The sequence below is a fragment of the Crinia signifera genome, chromosome 3 (assembly GCF_055691185.1).
Source record: "Crinia signifera chromosome 3, ASM5569118v1, whole genome shotgun sequence".
NCBI lineage: Eukaryota > Metazoa > Chordata > Amphibia > Anura > Myobatrachidae > Crinia > Crinia signifera.
In genome coordinates this window covers 200,425,929-200,446,437 of record NC_139219.1, presented here as the reverse complement: position 1 = coordinate 200,446,437, position 20,509 = coordinate 200,425,929, and the positions used below count along the sequence as shown (strand labels likewise).

At 40.6% G+C, this 20,509-nt stretch overlaps 1 protein-coding gene across 1 annotated transcript in view; it reads left to right on the top strand.

The window, feature by feature from the left end:
• Positions 1-20,509, top strand: part of LOC146062954 (collagen alpha-1(XIX) chain-like) — a 266,102-nt gene that overhangs the window by 191,390 nt on the left and 54,203 nt on the right. The window contains exons 11-12 of the mRNA XM_083174964.1: positions 4,317-4,361; positions 16,892-16,936. Of these exons, the coding sequence (XP_083031090.1) occupies positions 4,317-4,361; positions 16,892-16,936 (90 nt within the window). The remainder of the gene's footprint in view (positions 1-4,316; positions 4,362-16,891; positions 16,937-20,509) is intronic.

Sequence of the window (20,509 nt, the reverse complement as noted above, 5' to 3'; positions counted from 1 at the left end):
ACAGAGCTCTGCTGGATGACCAGGGGGTTGCTCAGCATTTCTATATACAGTTGGTATCACTGAATTTTGAGTTGTGAGGGTCTCCATGTCTCTATGTATTTTTTAGTACTGATATTTTCCATGACTGCAGATTGGAGAATATGGTCAATTTGCATCTTGTTTTGGGGTGTAGGGTCGCCAGTTAATTATTTATATGTCGTAGGATCCTCAAGCTGTCACTGAATATTTAATTTTATAGTGCTACAAGTCCATAATGACAGTGGTGCCATGCTTATCTGCAGGATATGTTCTGATGTCATCATATTTGATCAAATTCCTTATGGCAATGAACTCCCCACATGTAAGATTGTGGTATTTTTTAGTCCTGCAATTTCCTTATCCTTAATACAGTTATCCATAAAGCGAGAATAACACATATACCGCTTTCACATCGCATAAATAACTTGGGTCTTACCTGGGTTATTGATGATTCTAACCGGGTCGATGTGCAATGTGAAAGCACCACAGTCAATAACCCGTGTCAAATATCCCAATATTTCAACCCGGTAAAAAAAAAAAGGGTTATACACGGGTCATAATCGAGTTATTGTGCATTAAAACTGCAGACCCGGGTTATTTCCTTGCTCTGAGTAAAGAGTACTGATTGATTTAAGTTTCAGTGTCCAGTCAGCTGAGGCCTGTAGAGCACACAATACTTTTCTGCACTGCACTGGGAGGATGAGTATAACAGCTAATATTTGGCAGCAAGAAGTGTACTGTACTGCACTTTCTACCTACTGTACTGCACTGTACAGCAATGTCAAACTGGAGTGATGAAGAAATCATGGAGTTGCTGCAGATCAGGGGTGATAAGGAAATCTGTTGGCAAACCATGGGCACAGTGAGGGATGCGATAATTTATTGCAATATCAGTAAATGTTAGTGTCATCTGGCTTTATTAGGACCTGAATTCAAACATTCCCCAGCCCCCTCCTTTGTGTGAACATCACCCCTTTCTTTGTTCAGACCTGAGAGACCAATGAAGTAGTTTAAAAATTACATCACACTGGGTTTAACATGGGTGACCCAGGTTGAGTAAAAATGCCCAAACCCTGCAATAACCAGGGAATAACCTGGGTCAATAATGCGTTATAAATGTCTCTGACCTTGTTCTGATCCATGTTCAAAATCCGGGTCCGACCCTGCTTTTGCGATCTGAAAGGGGTATAAATGGGTTGATTCTGTGATGCAGGGTCAATGAAGGAAAATGATCAAATTGCCAAAACAGAGACAGAAGGTGCTACCAGAGTATCCTTAAAATCTTTTTAAGTCTAAGAGATCAGCTGAACTTGTAAAGCTCAATATTACTTGTAAAAACATTTGGCTTAAATTAGGCCTGGTCTCATGTCTGCAAAGCTGCAGGCCAGGTGATTATCGATATACTGCGCATGCGAACGGCCTGTAATATGCATGCATGAGCCCATCCTGTGATAAAAGCCTGCTACTTTTTTAATCGCTGGCCCCTCACAAGATTGACAGGAAGCTGGCAGAGGAAAGGTTGAACACTACTATTTCTTTCTTCCTTCCACCTTTGAGGAGCCTTTGACACTGCTGGCCTCTGCAGGTGTCAGTTCAACACAAGCCTATCTTTGTGTCCAGGTACTCACCCTTAAAGCACTTTGAGTCCTATTGGGAGAAAAGTGCTATATAAATATCATTATTATTATTATAAATGGGACTTCTGAGGTGGTGAACTTCACTTGCCAAGGACAATCTAGCGCAATTGCTTATGATTTCTGCCTTTTAAATGTTTCCCATGTGGATTATAAGGCCATTCATAAACTTTATTCTCAACATACAGTAATTCTGATACACTTTGGCTACCTTCTGTCACTTGAATTAGATTTTTGTACTTATCTTATTTGTTCTTCTGGATTATGAGCTTTCTCATCCAGTTCTCACTCATATATCTCATGAGAGAAGATAGGTATGTGGCCTCAAAGGTTCCAATCTTGGTCTTTGCCTCAGCCAATTCCATTTCCTGCCTCTCAATGACCAATAATATTAGATCAAATGAAGCCTTGTTGAGGATCACTGCCCATTTGCAGCAGGTGCTAGTCGTGGGAATATTTTTATTCCTAAACTAACGTTGTAATTTTATATTCTTTTACTGTTCTACCTTCTCAGTTTCCATGGTTATGGGGTGGGACCACTGGCCCTGCCTGATTTTGTCGGGTTGCTGCCTTCCTGCCATGGAGGCCAGGTTGGGGTAGTTTCACTAGTGTGGGGATCTTTGTTTTACTTGTTCTCTGATGATGGGTTCAATTCTGAAACATTAGAAAATACTGTGTGTGTGGTTACAGTTGTTTATTTTCAATGAAAACCCCAACGAGAGGCTTTACATGTAGTGTAGTATTTAGTATTGGTATACTATGTTCTATATGGTTGGATAATATCTGTAACAGCACCTTATCTATGATGGAATAAATGTAGCACCAGAAGCTGTTTAATCCTTGCTGCATACTATGGGGAGGGAGTGGTGGAACAGCAGAGGTGGTGTGGTGTTAGATTGTGGAGGGGGAGTTTGCTTGTGTTGCACTCTATATAATGTCTATGCTCATTGTAGGATACATATTTTGTATATACAGTATATTTGTCAGATTACTACAATAAAAATATGTATAGAAGGTAATATTGTTGTTAACCTGATCAGTCTATTTATTTATACAAAGTGAAGGATGGAGAAAAGGTATAAGCAAAATATTATGAGCCTTATTCAGAACTGATCACTGCTCTGAGATGTTGCTGAGGTCTGCGATCAGATTGTCGCTGTGCAGAGTGAAAACCACCTTGTGCAAGTCTGCATATGACTTGTGAAAATATCTGCAAATCCATTCGCAACTCACTAACTCACCTCTAATAATTTAGACACAGGCTGATTGAGGCCAGAGCTGATGTCACACTCCCTCACTTAAAATGCCTGGGCACACCTACATTTTTTGACACTCTCAAAAAACAACCAGTTATCACCCACAAAAGGCGTCTTCCTGTCAGTAAAGTTGCGAAGGGATTTCAAAAAAGGTAATCCCTGATTTGTCGCTGTATGGCTCACGCATGTAATCTATGATACATATGCATGTGCAGTCCTTTAATAATCGGTTTTGCGAATTTGCACAACAAAGATCGTTTCCTTATTACCCCCTAAGTCATGTAGACATTTTAGACACAAAATACCTCTACCAAATCAAGGATGCTTTGTCCCAGATATTGCAGTACAAGTTACATTTGCTATTTGTATCAAAGTCATCCACCTGTTGTTTTGTGACAACTTTAACTACTATGGTTTTACAAATTTGCACCAATAAGAGATTATGTTCACACACACACACACACACACACACACACACACACACACACACACACACACATGCACACGCACACACTTACTATTTAAATCAGGGCTGGGCAACACCGGCCCTCCAGATGTTAGTGAACTACACATCCCAGAATGCTTTGCATTAGTTTTGCTATGTGGCCATGCTGAAACTGATGCAAGGCATGCTGGGATGTGTAGTTCATCAACATCTGGAGGGCCGGTGTTGCCCAGCCCTGATTTAAATGAATTGTGACATACTGTGACAGCAATAACAATGATGTCTCTTTCATCTGTACCCAAATGTAATCAGTATTTAGAATGCTGTGCTTTCTCCAGTATAGTATATACAGTACTATTATTATTTTTTATAAATTTTAGATAAAAAAAATGCTACATCCATAATAATATTTAGGAAAGGTATATTTGTTTTATGTTAATGTTTTTGAACATATTGTAAATGTATTTGTCATTGATGTAGTGAATTTATTGATCAGTAAGCTTTAATATTAATTAGCTTTTATTCTCTAATAAATGACAATCACTATACCAAAGTTAATATAAGGTTAAACAATCAGCTATGAAAACTATGGGCCAAATGTAATAGAAATAAAATTAGAAAGTGAGAGATTTTGGGAGAGATTTTCCCATTTTTTTAAAGCAGCAATCATTTACACTGAAAAACCAGGTTGACTTTGCCATGTACTTGATTGCTGCTTTAAAAAAAAAATGCGAAAACTCTCCCAAAATCTGTCACTTTCTGATTCTCACACCCTATTATTTGGCCTTATTAGTCTAAACAAAAATAGAATATTTCTTTTTTTCAGTAAAATTCAGTTGAAAGAAATAGCTTTTAAAATTTAAATTGAAATGTAAAATGATTTTAGAAATTGCATAAAGTATGTAATTTTGATATTAGAGTAAAGGACAAAATATGGTAAGCATATATATTCTTTTTTTCCAGGGAGAAAAGGGTTTTGATGGACTTCCTGGCTCAGAAGGTCCCAAGGTATGTTAAGGAATATCTTTCCCAGCCTGAAATGAAGCCTCATTGGTGCAGTATATTCACTTAGATGCAAAACCTTTTATTTATTTAAATTCTAGGGGCCAGATGCAATACGTTTCAAAAGTGATAAAATGGAGAGTGATGAACAGCCAGCCAATCAGCTCCCACCTGCCATGCCACAGACTGGAGCAGGCAGGAGCTGATTGGTTGGTTGTTTATCGCTCACCATTGTATCACTTTTGAAACTTAGTGCATTTATCATAGATATGGTATGTCATTGTGTAACTGCACACAACAATAAAAATATATTGCGGGTGTCAAAAAAAAAAGAACAGCAGTGCTCCAGTGTATATGCAGTAAGCAAGTTGCTTTTTGTGCATCAGCAATGTTTCACCCTTTCTCAACGCAAGTTACCTCATAGAATGCTACTGTTTTGGTGTAGCTGAGGTCACTGACTGCAGACTTGGAAATGGTAGTTGGGATGGCAGTTAGGGACTTGGCTATTGGAAGAGGCGGGTCCAACATAATATAATCTTTGGAGCAGGGTAGAGGCTGGTAGTGAGGGGAATAAGGGTCAACATAAAGATGGAGCCAGACTCAATTAGACATGGTTGCCAGAGTGAGTGCAGGTACTGAGCAGTGGTCTGAGGAAGTGTTCAGTAGCAAGTGTTATAGAAAACTGTAGCAAGTGTTCTAGAGAATTTCTCAGATGAAGATTTCTAATCAACGCGAAATATGGACATAAGGAGTTTTAAGTAATGAATGATAATCTAAAAATGAAAAACACAAATAGATAAAGCTGCCTTTGTATGCCTCTAGAGTTGAAAAAAATGGGATCACAACACTGACCCCTACACATAACCCACAACAAATCAAACAATAGATACAATCATGGGTGCTCAACAATTACAGAATATTGAAGGTATATACAATATATTCCTTGTGAAAATATTCTAAAGACTTATCTGTCTGTGTTGACTTTTCAATTGATTGAATGATCTCCGTGGTACAAACAATATTTTTTTTTTTTACAAAAATGTTTAGTGAGTGGGGTACACACAACCCCCTGCTTGATGATTTTTTTTGCAATCCATGACAATATCAAACATTGGGCCTTATTCTGATCGGTGCGGCCGGATCCGAATATGCGGCCAGGACCGTGCGTGCGAAACCCCGCCTTCCATACGGATCGCCAACTCCGTCCGTACGCGGTAAGAAGCTGGCCGAACGGACCGCACGTGTATTTTTCATGGAATACGCCTCCTCCATCTCAGGGAACCTCCCCCATCATTCGATGGTCGCAGACCATCGAATGCAGGACCGAGTGGTCCACCAGCTCCCGCAACCTCAGACCACACGGACATTTTCCCGTGCAAAAACAGGGATCTGGGCGGGCAGCTGACATCCGTCGATGTCATATGTCCGCCCCCTACACGTGCGTCACGACTGCATTACCATACGTACGCCCAGCGTTTGCATGGGAACGCCCATGAAACGCGGGGCGTATGCATATGGTAATGAGCCCAAATAGCCCTTCACGCCCCTCTCCACCCCCTGTTCGGAGTGTTCACATTTCATGCGGGATTTGGCCGTACGCCCCACTCGCACATGCGCAGAGACGCCTCTGCACATGCGCAGACACAAAACATCGGCGGACCGACCGCACGCGGACATTACCGCACCAACCAGAATAAGGGCCATTGTTTTTATTTTTGCTTTATTTAACTGGCACTTTTCCACACATACAGTATACAGTGAATTCATAATCAGGAAGGAGGGAGTCTGTGACTAACACAAAAACAAACCATTATGTGAATATACACACTATACTTACCGTGAGTAGGGTACGCAGCTCTTGAATCCTGTATTGAATTCTCAAACCATACAAAGATACCTTAATATACTTGTCACAGATGAAATTAACTTGAATCAGGTTACGACTTCCTTATCTCCCGTCAATTGGGTGAAGGGTACACTTTTCACCACTAAAAAAAACCTTTATAAATTTGAATCTACCTCCATCACTGTAAGTGGGGTATGCTCATTTTCACTAAATGTTTTCACCAAACTTGTTCTTTATATGGACCTTTTTTCTCTCACATAAGTTTATGACTTTATTATAAATTTTTGACAAAAAAATGTTCTTATATGCATTACGAAGATCATTCAATCGACTAATCCTGCATCACAAGGAACATATTGTACACACCTTAAATTTTCTGTAATTCTGAACACCTATGTATAGCTCGATTTCTTGTAGATGATCCAAAAAGGAATGGCATCTAGGAGTGTAAACTTTGACCATGTTATAACTACAACTATGATTTCATGCAAAAGTTCTAATGCTGTATAATGCTGTGTTATGCTGTGCAAAATAGGTTTTTAGAAACATGTAAAATAGTGCAACATATATATCATTTCTAATGTCTCCCCTGTCCCAGAGATACAACAATGCCAGCTGTGAACCATACGTCTAGTTATATGCAACTTGTTTTTTCTTAAACGGCTCAGTAAACAATCTTCAGCCTTTAAGCCATTCATATTGTCCTGAGGGTATTATCATTTCAATATGTAAACTTCAAATTGGTTAAAACAAGCAAACAGACACAACACAGGAAAATAATTTTGGCAGCCTAATTTATCGAAAGCAACTCATTGAAATGTAATTGGTGGCAAATACATGGCTTTTCGGATAAAGATACTTCTACTGTACATCATGCAAAGTTGTTGACATGCAAAGATGCTGGCAGTGAAGTAAAAGCTAAAAATAGGATCAGTATCTGAGGCAGATGAACTAAGAAATTGCCCACAGCACGGCTATAGGCATTAGGTGGACTCCAATGTTTATTCTTTATAAACGATTTCCAAATAGAAATTTTGAGAAAGTTCCTTGAAAACAAAATGACTTAAGGCCCTACACACTGGGAGATTTTGAGCTGAAAGCCGCTCAAAACTCCAAGTTTCAGCAGCTTTCAGCTCAAAGCCGCCCAGCGTGTATGGCCCGGTGATGAGCGGTGATCGCTGATGCGCGCCTCCGCATTATCGCAGGGAAAGACGCTTATCTTCTGGTATTACCAGTAGATGAGTGGGTTTGAGGATGGCTTTGCATAGCACTGTGCTATGCAAAGCTATCCTCCCCCCCCCCCCCCCCCCGCTGACAGCGCCGGGCAGGGGGAAAGCCACTCAGTGTGTATGCACTGAGCGGCTTTCCCCCCATCTATAACAGCGGTCCTCGCTGTCCATACACGCTGGGCATAATCGCCAAGTGTGTATGAAGCAACTTGCTTTTTGCATTACTAGCTGATGGCATCTGAGATCTCTGGTCAGCTGGGCTGTTATCAGAAATTGTGGGTCCCCATACTGACAAAATAGTCGACAGTATGGGCTGCCCTAGTATACCTCTACATACTTCAAGGGAAATGTCAACTTTGTTTATAGATATGATATTTGATAGACTGAGGCACTACCAGTGGGGAGGTACAATATATATATATATATATATATATATATATATATATATATACATATACATACATACATACATACATACATATGTAATATGCTGTGCATTCCTTCCTGAGGCACTAACACAGGGGGAGTACATTATTGTAGGTAACAAGCTATATTCTTCCCTCCCTTATGCCCTCCCCCGTTCCAGGTACCAGGTGAAAGCAGGGTGATTGCAAATATGCTCTTCTCTCTATCAGCAAAGGGGCCTTGCTTCACCTCCTGCACCACATATTTCCTTGTTGTGCACCAGCAAGCTGCCCGATTCAGCCAGTGCACAATCAATGAAAGGGTGATTTGCTGAGAAACCAGTGAGCATTTAGATATGCCAGGCATAGCTGCATGAGCGAAAGGGGTCATATTAAGTGGGCCATGGGCTCCGTTTTGTCTGGTCCCAGGTCACAGAACCGCCTCTTACCCTGATGGTTGCCCTGCTATCCACTATATAATTGATGGGTTTCCTGGAGCTATCTAATTAACCCAGATACAGTACACAGCACATACTGTAGCAGCCATCTTAGCCACAGTAACAGGCTAGATCAGTGGTCAATGACCCGAAACAGCGTAGACCGCATAAAGCATCTTTTTTCACTTTTAATGTCCCAGAGTGCCCCAGTGCATGGAGCTATATGACCATAAGACACACAACCAGGCCAGTCTCTGTTAACACAATGGAAGATTAAACTCAAAACAAGGATTCATTATCATTCACACGGGAGTAACTTACACATAGATGAGGTTGTCATGTATACAATAACCCTGACTTGGGTTTATTGCACCTACAGTATATTCAGTTTTAACACACACACACACACACACCCCTGCTGCGAGCACCTTGGAGACTATGCAAGTCTCCAAGAGCGTTTGCAGTGAAGACCTGCACATGCGCATAAGCGATTATGCGCATGTGCAGGCAATCAACATTGCTCCCCGTTGCGAATTCGCAACAGGGCGAAGTAGCCAGAATGAGTGTCAATATGTATATATATATATATATATATATATATATAATGTATATATCCTATTTTAAGGATTATTTCCATTCCATTTAAAACAAAATTCTGTATGTGTATACATGTAACATCAGCTTGATACAGTATGTTGCCTAGTTTAGTATAGCAATGTACTTCTGTGAAAAAATATATAGCTGCTGTCACTGAAAGTTTCCTTGGCACAAAGTATCAGTTTCTCTGTCCTCATGTTTCTCAGTGTCTGAGCATCCGGATGTTATATAAAAGCTTTATCAGCAGTATTGGCAGCCTGAAGAGGTTTAGACTATCAGTAGCACATGATCAAGGCAATGTGTGCAGCTCTAGTATTCGGAGCAATATGAGTATGGCAATGTGAGCAGCTCTAATGGTCAGGGCAATGTGAGCAGCTCTAATGGTCAGCTATAATGGTCAGGGCAATGTGAGCAGCTCTAATGGTCAGGGCAATAAGCATCTCTAATGGTCAGGGCAGTGTGATCAGCTCTAATAGTTATGGCATTGTGATAATCTCTAATGGTTAGATCATTGTGATCAGCTCTACTGTTGAGGGCAATGTGATCAGCTCTACTGGTGAGGGAAATGTGATCAGCTCTACTGATGAGGGCAATGGGATTAGCTCTAATAGGGCAATGTGAACAGCTCTAATGGTCAGGTCAATATGATGAATTATAGTAGAGCACCTTGAAATACACAGTAAGCACAGATCATCATACTATACAATACAATGCAAGCTGTATTTCTGTTATGTGCAACTACAGACACAACACAATGCAGGAACTACATATCTGTATGCAGTATCTTCCAAGCTGCAACACAGGGTAGGAGTACTATCATTCTTCTCACATTAGTGTTTTATATAGAAGCCAGAAAAGTAAGTAATAAACTAATAAAACAATAATAATGGGGAGGACTAATAATATTATTTAGTTATATGTGATTGAAACACTTTCATTCTGACTTTTAGAATAAATGATTATCACACATGAAATCATATGTACAGTACACATAACTACTATAGTTCCAGGACAGTGGAGTCATGTGACAGACATTCAGGGCATGAGAAATGATAACAGCATAATATTATCGGTGCAATGTAATAGCCGGGGTCCTGTCGATGTACGCTGTATTTTATAGTCATACTTTGCACTTCTGGATCCAGCATTGAAAGGAAAGGGGAATATTTCACAGATGGTAACCGGTAATAGCTCTCTGCCAGGAGATATGTAAAGTGATAGCTGGATGGGGAAATGATGAAACACATTTAGGATTCATTTACAGAATTTTCATCTGTTACATTGAGCAATTGACCGAAAGAATTTTTCATCTGTTTGAATCTGAACCTCACAGAACAAGCACAGGCAATTTTTGAAATGAATATATATCAAATGTCACAGTAATTCTGATAATTGCATCCCCAGCTTTTTAATCTGTATGAAATATCATCAGGACACTGTCCTTAATATATTGAATGCGCTCCTAACTTGTTAAACTAATTTTATTTTAATGTTATTAAATTAAATAAGGAGACACTCCACGCTCTCGTCATCCTCTCATTAATCCCAGAGTAGAACGCAAGTCCTGAATTTTGGATACAGTGCTACGGGTTTCTTTACTGCATTGCTTAGAGTTTGTAACTCTAATGACCATTAATATATGCATTTCATACCTAAAAGGTCAGTCAGTTTCATTAAGTTATTATTTACTATTACGCTTTTTATGATGTGACAGAGAAATCATTTTAAATGTTTTGTGCTCCTATTTGAATGGATGATAAATGTGGTGAAGGACAGGTACTCTGTGCTACCTCTTTCCTTGTACTAGGACATACTGGGCACTAGAACCCAGAGTCTGTAGGGAGGAGTGACCTCCAATCTGATGTGATACTTCTCATGCGACTGATGCTATCTTTCCTGTGAAAGAGTGATGCAGTGCTTTGTAGTAACAGTACACAGCTCCTGAGGCTGTACACTAATATCTGTTATTGGTATTACCCTGTGATTTATACCACTGCTTTTAAATGTTAACCCCTACATTAACACCACTATCTTGCTGCAATAAACATGTACATACAGTACCTGCTGTTTACCGATAGACCCAGCATTCAGTTGGGTGTGGTATAGTTTTCCGACAGTCGGGATCCCGACAGTCGTTAGCCCAACATCGGGATCCCGACTGGCTGGTCTCAGACAGCATGGTGAGCGCAACAAAGCCCCTTGTGGGCACGGTGGTTTGCTACGCTCGCCACGTATTCTATTCTCCCTCTATGGGGGTCGTGGACCCCCACAAGATAGAATAGCCGGTGGCTGTCAGGAACCCGTCGGTCTGTGTTTTAACAGTTGGGATCCCGACGTTGGGTAAATGACTGTCAGGATTCCGACTGTCGGGACCCGGTCCGGCACCCCATTCAGGTTAAGGAGACTCTGGGTGGCATGCACTAAAGTGAAAATGTGGTAAAAACTCTGTTTCCTCATTTTCAAATGTACTAAAGCCCATCTGCCAAGGCTCTGTCACGGAGGATATCGCCAGCAAAAGCTGGCATTACCCTATAGAAGCCTATGGGCTTCTCTATGCAGCACTGTCACGCATATTGCATATTTTAATGCATATGCGATTATTAACAATGCGGTACCCATCGAATGCTGGTGATTTGGTGGGGCGGATGTTAATGCCCCTATTTGTAGCTAAACAGTCACTTTCACATATGATGGTCAAGGGTGCACAACATCCCAATATCAGCAGAGGGAAGATACACAGTAGCGGAGTTCACATCTGAATTATCCAGATACTGTAGAAGCAGAAGCTGGCATGTTTCGCATTTAATACCATTGCTTTTTTACATTTTGAAGTTAAACACTCCAAGAAGTAGACTTACCTCTATGTTTCTGCCTGACAACCTCTGTACTGACTAACGATTATTTCCCTACGCTTCACTTTGTGATGTGTATTTATTTGGCTTGTCCCGGATTCCTTCCATTTCGGCAGTTTTACTGCTTCTTAGTTACCAGACATTGTACAGCTGAATTAAACAACATAGTGGTGGATATCTCCTTTCATGTTATTGGATTGTTTGATGTGGACAGGCCTATGGAAAAAAGGGTAAGTTATACTGTGCCCTCTTAGGAAGCAGGTAGTGCTAATAAGGAAACGTGAGAACATTATGCTTATACAGATGCTACTTTAACAATAATAAAGATTAATAGCATGGCCTACACATAAATCCTAAAATGGAAATATTCCTTCCTGACTCCTTACTGGTAATCACACTACACTTAAATCAATACACTATCATTGTGTATTTATCAATGTCAGTATTCTGTATTTTCTTTTGGCCCGAATCATTTATTGCAGTCATCTACAAAATCTAACCATACAGATTCAAGTGGTAATGCATCCATAGTTTAACTGCTATTACGGTACAGAAAATGTATTGCACCTCAAGATTGAGGCATCTGGTGCTGTAACATGAGCTGCTGTTTGCAGCATCACTTTATTGCACCAGTGGTGAGTAATCACCCTGGCCGGGTCCCCACGTTGCTTTCTTTGTCTAGGGGCAGAGAAAGTTGTGCAGTGGTAGGCATATTGTAGAATACTTGCCTACTTTTGAAAAACAGTTTCAGGGAGATTATAATTGGTAGTAGAATTTTGCACAGAGCCCCACTGAGGGGGCATGACATGCTCCACCCAAAGGGCGTGTCTAGTTCCATATATGGGCCCTTATTCTGGTTGGTGCGGTAATATCCTCGTGCGTTCGTGCCGCCGATGTTTTGTGTCTGCGCATGTGCAGAGGCGTCTCTGCGCATGTGCGAGCGGAACGCACGGCCACATTCCGCATGAAATGTGTACACTACGAACAGGGGGTGGAGAGGGGTGTGAAGGGCTGTTTGGGCTCATTACCATATGTTTACACCCCGCGTTTCATGGGCGTTCCCATGCAAACGCTGGGCGTACGTATGGTAATGCGGCCGTGACGCACGTGTAGGGGGGCGGACATATGACATTGCCGGATGTCAGCTGCCCGCCCAGATCCCTGCTTTTGCAAGGAGAAATGCCCGTGTGGTCTGAGGTTGCGGGAGCTGCCTGGCCATTCGGTCCTGCATTCGATGGTCTGCGACCATCGAATGATGGGGGAGGTTCCCTGAGATGGAGGAGGTGTATTCATGAGAAATACACGTGTGGTCCGTTCGGACAGCTTCTTACCGCGTACGGACGGAGTTGGCGATCCGTATGGAAGGCGGGGTTTAGGATGCACGGTGCTGGCCGCATATTCGCATCCGGCCGCACCAATCAGAATAAGGGCCATGGAGAGATTGTGAAAAAATATTGCGAATGTGGCACCTAGAAGCGTGGGTGTGTACTGCTACATCTGAGAGGAATCCTGTAAAATGACTTATATCCAAATGTAGATGAGCCCCAAAGCCGTTAGTAAGAGCTACTATACTTGCTAAAGTGCTGGGAAATGGTGCAGATGATTCAATGTAAATGTATCAATCTCTCATTCCTTGTTTCCCAAAAAAATGTAGCAGTGTAATGTGGGCCAGGTGAATTGAGGGAGATTGGTAGACTAATGAGGGAGACAGGGAGATTGCTGCTATTTCAGAGAGTCTCCTGCAGAATGCAGGAGGGTAGGTAACTATGTATTGTAGTGACCCCTAAAGCTGAAGCTGGCATTAATATCACAGGGCTCACTGCAGTATTTTTTTTACGTTAAAAAATATTTGGCCAGATGGAATATGCAATCTGGTTACTAGAAATATGTGAATTAAAGGGTTTGCAACAGTTTTTATAACAACAAAACAAAAAACAAAGCCCTTTGATGAATTTAGATGATATTAAAATAATGTGAAAAGATTGTGAAAACACCAATATTCAAAATATTTTAGTAAAAACAAATCTGCCCATGAGACTTTATATAAGCAGCACATATACAGAACCGTTCATTCTGCGCACGATAATGATTTAACTACAGTACATGTGTAGAGTAACTTAACAAGAGAAGAGTTTAGAGCCATAATGTAAAGCTTTTTTGAAATATGGCTTGCTATATATATAGGTGCATACTTTATGCTCCTCAATGTATTATTTCCTTTTAGTTTCAAGTTTTACAGTGTAGAGGTCACAGATTTAGTGAAGAGGTTGTTTGGATACAGACAGGGGTATAGAGTCTCTTGTAAAACTGGTATTGTTCTGTCACATTATAAATCCTAAAATAGATGAAAGATTACATCAGTGCTTTGAAAATTACTACAAGAAATGTCAAAGGTCTTTAAACACTGCTAAAAAAATATATATTTCAAACTGTAAATGAGTTTAAGGAATCCACTTGTAAAAGCAAAAATTAGGTCAATGCCGTAACCTAAAGAAAGATGGACCAATGATTAAGGCAACATAATATATTCAGTAATAGGAAAAACAATAATTAACTGGTGAGATTATCTGGGATATTCACTACTGAAGAAATGATGTTATTGTATACTGTATAGCCAATTCATATGTACAAATACAGTGTGATTGCTTTTAGACTAATGACAGGAATAACAGGACTAAGGAGGTAATTCTAGTTGTTTTGTGTCTGCGTGTGCGCATAACCATTTATGCGCATGTGCAGGCTCTGTTTGTGAATGGACTAGTAGCCCGGCCCATTCTCACGGGGGAGTGTGGGCGAGCACGGGTCGCGCCCAGGGGAATGGCCAGTATTTCCTGGGCATTCCCATGGAAACGCTGGGCATTCCCATGCAAATGGTGCCGTGACGCAGGTGGGCAGCTGACGTCACCGGATGTTAGCTGCCCGCCCTGTTCACATAGCAGGGTAACGCAAATCCGAGTCACCGGAGAGTGACTTAGATTTGCGAGTGCTTAAGAAATCATTTGATGGCAGCCCCGCGCGAAAGGCTGCGAATGGATGCTTATGCAAAACATCCATTCGAATGCTTGCAGAGACAGTTGCCGTGATCCGGGGGGGGGGGGGGGGAGCATTCGTGTGGGCGGGTGAGATTTCGCAGCTTTGCGAGCCAACCAAATGCCGCCTGCCGGAATGTCTTCATGCAAACAGTGCAAAATTGATTGCAAGCAACAAGGCAACAAGCTTTGTTGCTTGCAATCAATTTTGCACTGTCTGCATGAAAAAGTCATCAAGTGCCGCCTTATTGCCTGTGGATATATATATATATATATATATATATATATATATATACACACACACACCCTGTACATAGCAATTGAAAAAAAATGTATTTAATTTCTTACATACACACTAAAGACATCACGTATGCTTACTATGATGTAAAATGATGTAAGTTATCAATGGCTTCAAAAACAGCATTGTTCTGACATCAGCAGCCTTTACATTTCAGAGTGGGAGTAGGAAATGCTGCATCAACCTGATAACAGCTTACCCTCAGCTCTCCATTCCAAGTTTAGCTGACATCTTAGCAGCTGAATGTACCAGAAACTTATATCAACCAAAACCTGAGAATAATGTGACCATGCAAACAGCTGGTCGAAAGCCTAGAACTATATCAGCTGGTTTAAAATCTGCACACCCTAAGGCATTAAATGTGTGTCTCCTGTAACAAATGCTACTGTATCACTGTGATGTTTGGCATATTCTATAAACCTTTTCTAGAGGCAATTATATTCATGTTATGCCCTTGTTTGCGGACACGGATTATATGCTTGGTGTACAGGGGAATCATGTTCACTTATTTGTTTAAAAACTGCAAAAACAAAACATAAAAAAATAATTACCCACACTGTGCTAAATACAACTTGCTGTCATGTTACATTTGATACTTTTTGTCCATTCAGAAATTAGTTCTTAGTTGTGAGGGGTAAAGTATTTTTGGTTTACGCAGCTTTTTGCAACAAACAATATAATCAGTCTAAAAGGACTATTTATTGGTATTTGTATAAAATAAAACTTTGATATTACCATTCCTTATCAACACCTACTGTAGTACTTTGATAGGAAATGTATTTTTGGGGTTATACTGCCACTTGCTGGGAATTGGTGCTGATCTGACTGGGCTTGGACAACAATTGGGTAAGCTGTTATCACCAGAGAGGGATCATAGGGCTGCTGATCATTCCCAGACATGGAAATATCCCATCCACTTGAGAAAAGGTAATGCCACTGGTGAGATCTAATGTCCCGTACACATGGGGTAATGGGAGCTTTGTGCTGAATGATCTAACATCACTCAGATCGCTTAGCACAGATTGATCAGCACACAGCACTGTGCCAGCAATGTGTGCTGAGCGATCTGTCCCTGCCCCTGTTCTCAATACAGAGAACATGGGCATTGACTAGATCCTTACAAAGAAATAAGGATCAAAAAGGGTTGAGATTACCTGAAGGATAAAAAAGGGCCGACTAGATGGGCCAAATGGTTCTTATCTGCCGTCAAATTCTATGTTTCTATGTTTCAAGCATGCTCAAAATATCTAGCCTGGTGATGCCGACGTGCAGTGCCATGGAACCGCTATTTGTGCTTCTATTCAGATCGCTTAGAAATGGGCTTAAATCGTGTGTAGGCCCCATAAGGGTACTGATGGTTTGGCTAATTCTACATAAAGGGGTACTAAGTGTCACACATTCCACAATGTAGACATATGGACAAAGGTGGGGATCTATTAGGATCTATTAAGAGTGTGGCATCATGGATTTAACTAATCTGTATGAACTACATTTTCTATTAGATTTCCAGTGTTTCAGATCAAATGTTCAATTGTCATTCATTACCAGATTTTCATTCCCACCAGACAAATCAGTCAAATTATCTGCCAGTTAATTGTATGGTTTATGCATAGCTAGATTCCCACCATGGCCCTAACTGTGTGGAGTTTGTATATTCACCCCATGCATACGTGGGTTTACTCCGGTTTCCTCTCACAATCCAAAAATATACTGTAAAGCGCTGCAGAATATGTGTGCACTATATAAGAAACGGTAAATAAATAAATATATTCATGCCACATAAAAATTTTAAAGTAGAACTATTTAAATACAGTAAATTAACACTATGGTTTTTTTTGTGACAGGGAGAACATGGGCTTGATGGTGGTAAAGGTGAAAAAGGAGACCAGGTAGGTGTCCTATATTTGTACAATCATTTTGCACTATATTGTCCCCAAGGTTTTAGTTCATTTAATTCAATGTAATAGTAATATAGTTACATAGTAGGTAAGGCTGAAAAAAGACTTGCGTCCATCTAGTTCAACCTGGTATAGATATCCATTGCTGATTTGGTAGGTTCTGGTATTTTACAGACAAATTATATTTCTTATTTGTACCCATGGATGTTTTTCTCCAGTAAATGTTTGTCCAACTTTTCCTTGAACGCATTTAATGAGCCAGCCGTTACCACCTCTCTGGGAAGAGAGTTCCAGAGTTTGACTGTTCTGACCGTAAAGAAATTCTTTCTACTAGCTGAATGAAATCTTTTTTCTTCTAATCTATACTCATGCCCTCGCGTCCTAGATTCCTTTCTAGTAGAAAAGAGGGTACTTGACAGTTCCTTATATTGGCCCTTAATATACTTGTACATGTTGAGCATGTCCCCCCTTAAACGTCTCTTTTCTAATGTAAATAGTCCCAAATTGCTTAATCTCTCCCCGTAGCTTAAATTCTCCATTCCCCTAATAAGCTTTGTTGCTCGCCTTTGGACTTTTTCTAATTCTATGATGTCCTTTTTATAGTGTGGGGCCCAGAACTGTACTCCATACTCTAGGTGAGGTCTCACCAATGCTTTATATAGTGGCATAATTACCCTTGAGTCCCTAGTTTCCATTCCCCTCTTAATACATGCCAGAATTTTGTTGGCCTTTTTTGTAGCTACATTACAATGGGCACTACATCCTAGTTTGCTGTCTATTTGGACTCCTAGATCCTTTTCAAGTATGGAATTACCCAGTTCCTCTCCGCTAAGGTTGTAACTTGCACACTGGTTGTGTCTCTCAAGGTGCATAACCTTACATTTATCTACATTGAACCTCATCTTCCATTTTTTTGCCCACTCATCTAGAATTGCAAGATCATTTTGAAGCATGGTGACATCTTCTGATGATTTGATGACTTTGCTAAGTTTTGTATCGTCCGCAAAGATGGATACATTGCTGAGTAACCCTATCCCAATATCGTTAATAAAAATGTTAAACAAAATGGGCCCCAAAACCGAACCCTGGGGCACTCCACTTAGTACCGGTATCATATCTGATACGGCACCATTCACAACCACTCTTTGTTCTCTATTACATAGCCAATTCCCTACCCATCTGCAGATATTTTCACCCAATCCTAGGTTCTCCATTTTATTAATCAATCTCTTGTGTGGGACAGTATCAAATGCTTTAGCGAAATCTAGGAAAATCACATCTACAGCATTTCCATTATCGAGGTTTTTACTAACCTCTTCATAGAACCCTAGTAGATTAGTTTGGCATGAACGATTTTTCACGAACCCATGTTGGTTAGCACTGAGTAGACTGTGATGATCTAAATATTTCTGGATACCATCCCTTAAAAATCCTTCAAATAGTTTACCCACAATTGATGTTAAACTAACGGGTCTGTAATTAGCGGGATCTTCCTTTTTTCCTTTTTTGAATATTGGCACTACCTCTGCTATTCTCCAATCTTTTGGTACTATACCTGACGATAGTGACTTGCTAAAGATATAATGTAGGGGGGTAGCTAGTTCATCCCTTAATTCCATTAATACCCTTGGATGAATCCCATCTGGCCCTGGTGATTTATTTGTTTTGAGTTTGCTTAGCCTCAGTATTATTTCCTTCGGCGTGAAATCCACAATGAGATCTGGCTTATTTGTCCCGTTTGTGGTAAATGTTCGTTCCACAGTCTGCTCTCCCTTAGTAAATACTGATGAGAAGAACTCATTTAACAGTTTTGCTTTTCCCTTGTCCTCAGTAACACTTTTTCCACTAGTATCAGTTAGTGGGCCTATGTTTTCCTTAATTAAACGTTTACTATTTATGTATTTAAAAAACTTCTTTGGGTTGGTTTTGCTTTCAGTGGCTATGCACTCTTCATATAATATTTTAGCTGCTTTGATTACCCCTTTACAAGTTTTGTTTGATTCTTTGTATTTTGCGAACGCCTCCTCATTCAAGTTATTTTTATAGAATTTGAAGGCTCTGGTTTTATTGTTGATAGCTGACCTTACTTCTTTGTCCAACCATGGTGGCTTTTTTTTGTTGAATTTACCTTTAGTTACTTTAGGAATGTATTCAATAGTTAGTGAATCAAGCACCTTTTTTTAGAGTATCCCACATTTCCTCTGCATTTTTTCCCTCCATAACCATTTTCCACCCAATTCCTGTTAGGGCTTCCCTGAATAATTCAAAGTTCGCTTTTCTGAAGTTTAGTATTTTTGCAGATCCTTTTTGATGTAATTTACTGAAGTTGATTTCCAGTGAAACCATATTGTGATCACTGTTCCCTAATTGTTCAATTACTTTTGTGTTTGATACTAAGTCTGTGTTATTTGTTAAAACTAAGTCCAAGAGTGCCTCATCACGAGTTGGAGTTTCCACCGTTTGTGTAATAAACTGGTCTTTAAGTAAGCTTAAGAACCCATTGCTTCTTGCGGATTTACCTGTTTCGTTTTCCCAATCAATGTCGGGTAAATTAAAATCCCCCATAATTAATACCTGACCTTGATTTGATGCTTGTTTGATTTGGTTTAAAAGAAGAGACTCTTCCCTTTCGTTTATATTTGGTGGTCTATAGCATAGTGCATATTTCCCAGACATGTGTATGATTTCTAGTATTCATCCCAATGGAATAATTTTACACTACTTTCTGCAGTTTATTTACTGACATTGAGCCTGAGTCAGATGTGGTGCCACAACTGAGAGATTATCAGCAGTGTACAAGTGCCAATGCACCTTTGCACTACCGATCCCAGTGAAAATCACATGCATATACCCTTAGATTGACAGGAAGAGTGCATTTGGGGAAGGATATTGTGAGTGTAACTGCAAAATCTCAGGCTTGTTTTCAAGGCATGTCTTGGTGCAGGACTCTGATCACATACACATAAAACATGGTGTCAGCGTCATGTAGGGTACACACCAGGTCAGTGTCTCGTCCGACCCGCTCACGGTGACGCGGGGGGGCACGACCAGCTCACGATGTGCACCGTGAGCGGGTCCGATCCGATGGCGACCCGCACCCGGCTGTATGGTCGTCATTGAGATCCTACCTGCAGCAGGTAGGATCTCAATAACGACCGACCCACCCGCGGGACCGCGCATCGGATCGGTATCGGTCCACACCAGGACAGAAAAGGGCCCAATCAGCACACAATCTACATCCAATTGGTCGGAATTGGATCTAGATTGAGGGGATCGGGCCCTAGTCATCCTGGTGTGTACCCAGCATCACTGATGCCATGGCTATTCTGCATGCCCATAAAGGCACTCATCGCATAGATGTTGTGTTGATTGCGATTGAGTATGCAGTTGCTAGGCATGTTGGGAGGTCTTCAGTAAGTGTCTCTGTTCACGTGTGGGTAGCTGATACACTTGCAAAATATCGCAGTTGGTCACTAAAAAAGTTGGCTGATGTATCGGCATTGTGACTGCATCTGAATCAGGAACAATATTCCTGGGAAAGTAAAGAGGGGCCCTTAACCCCTT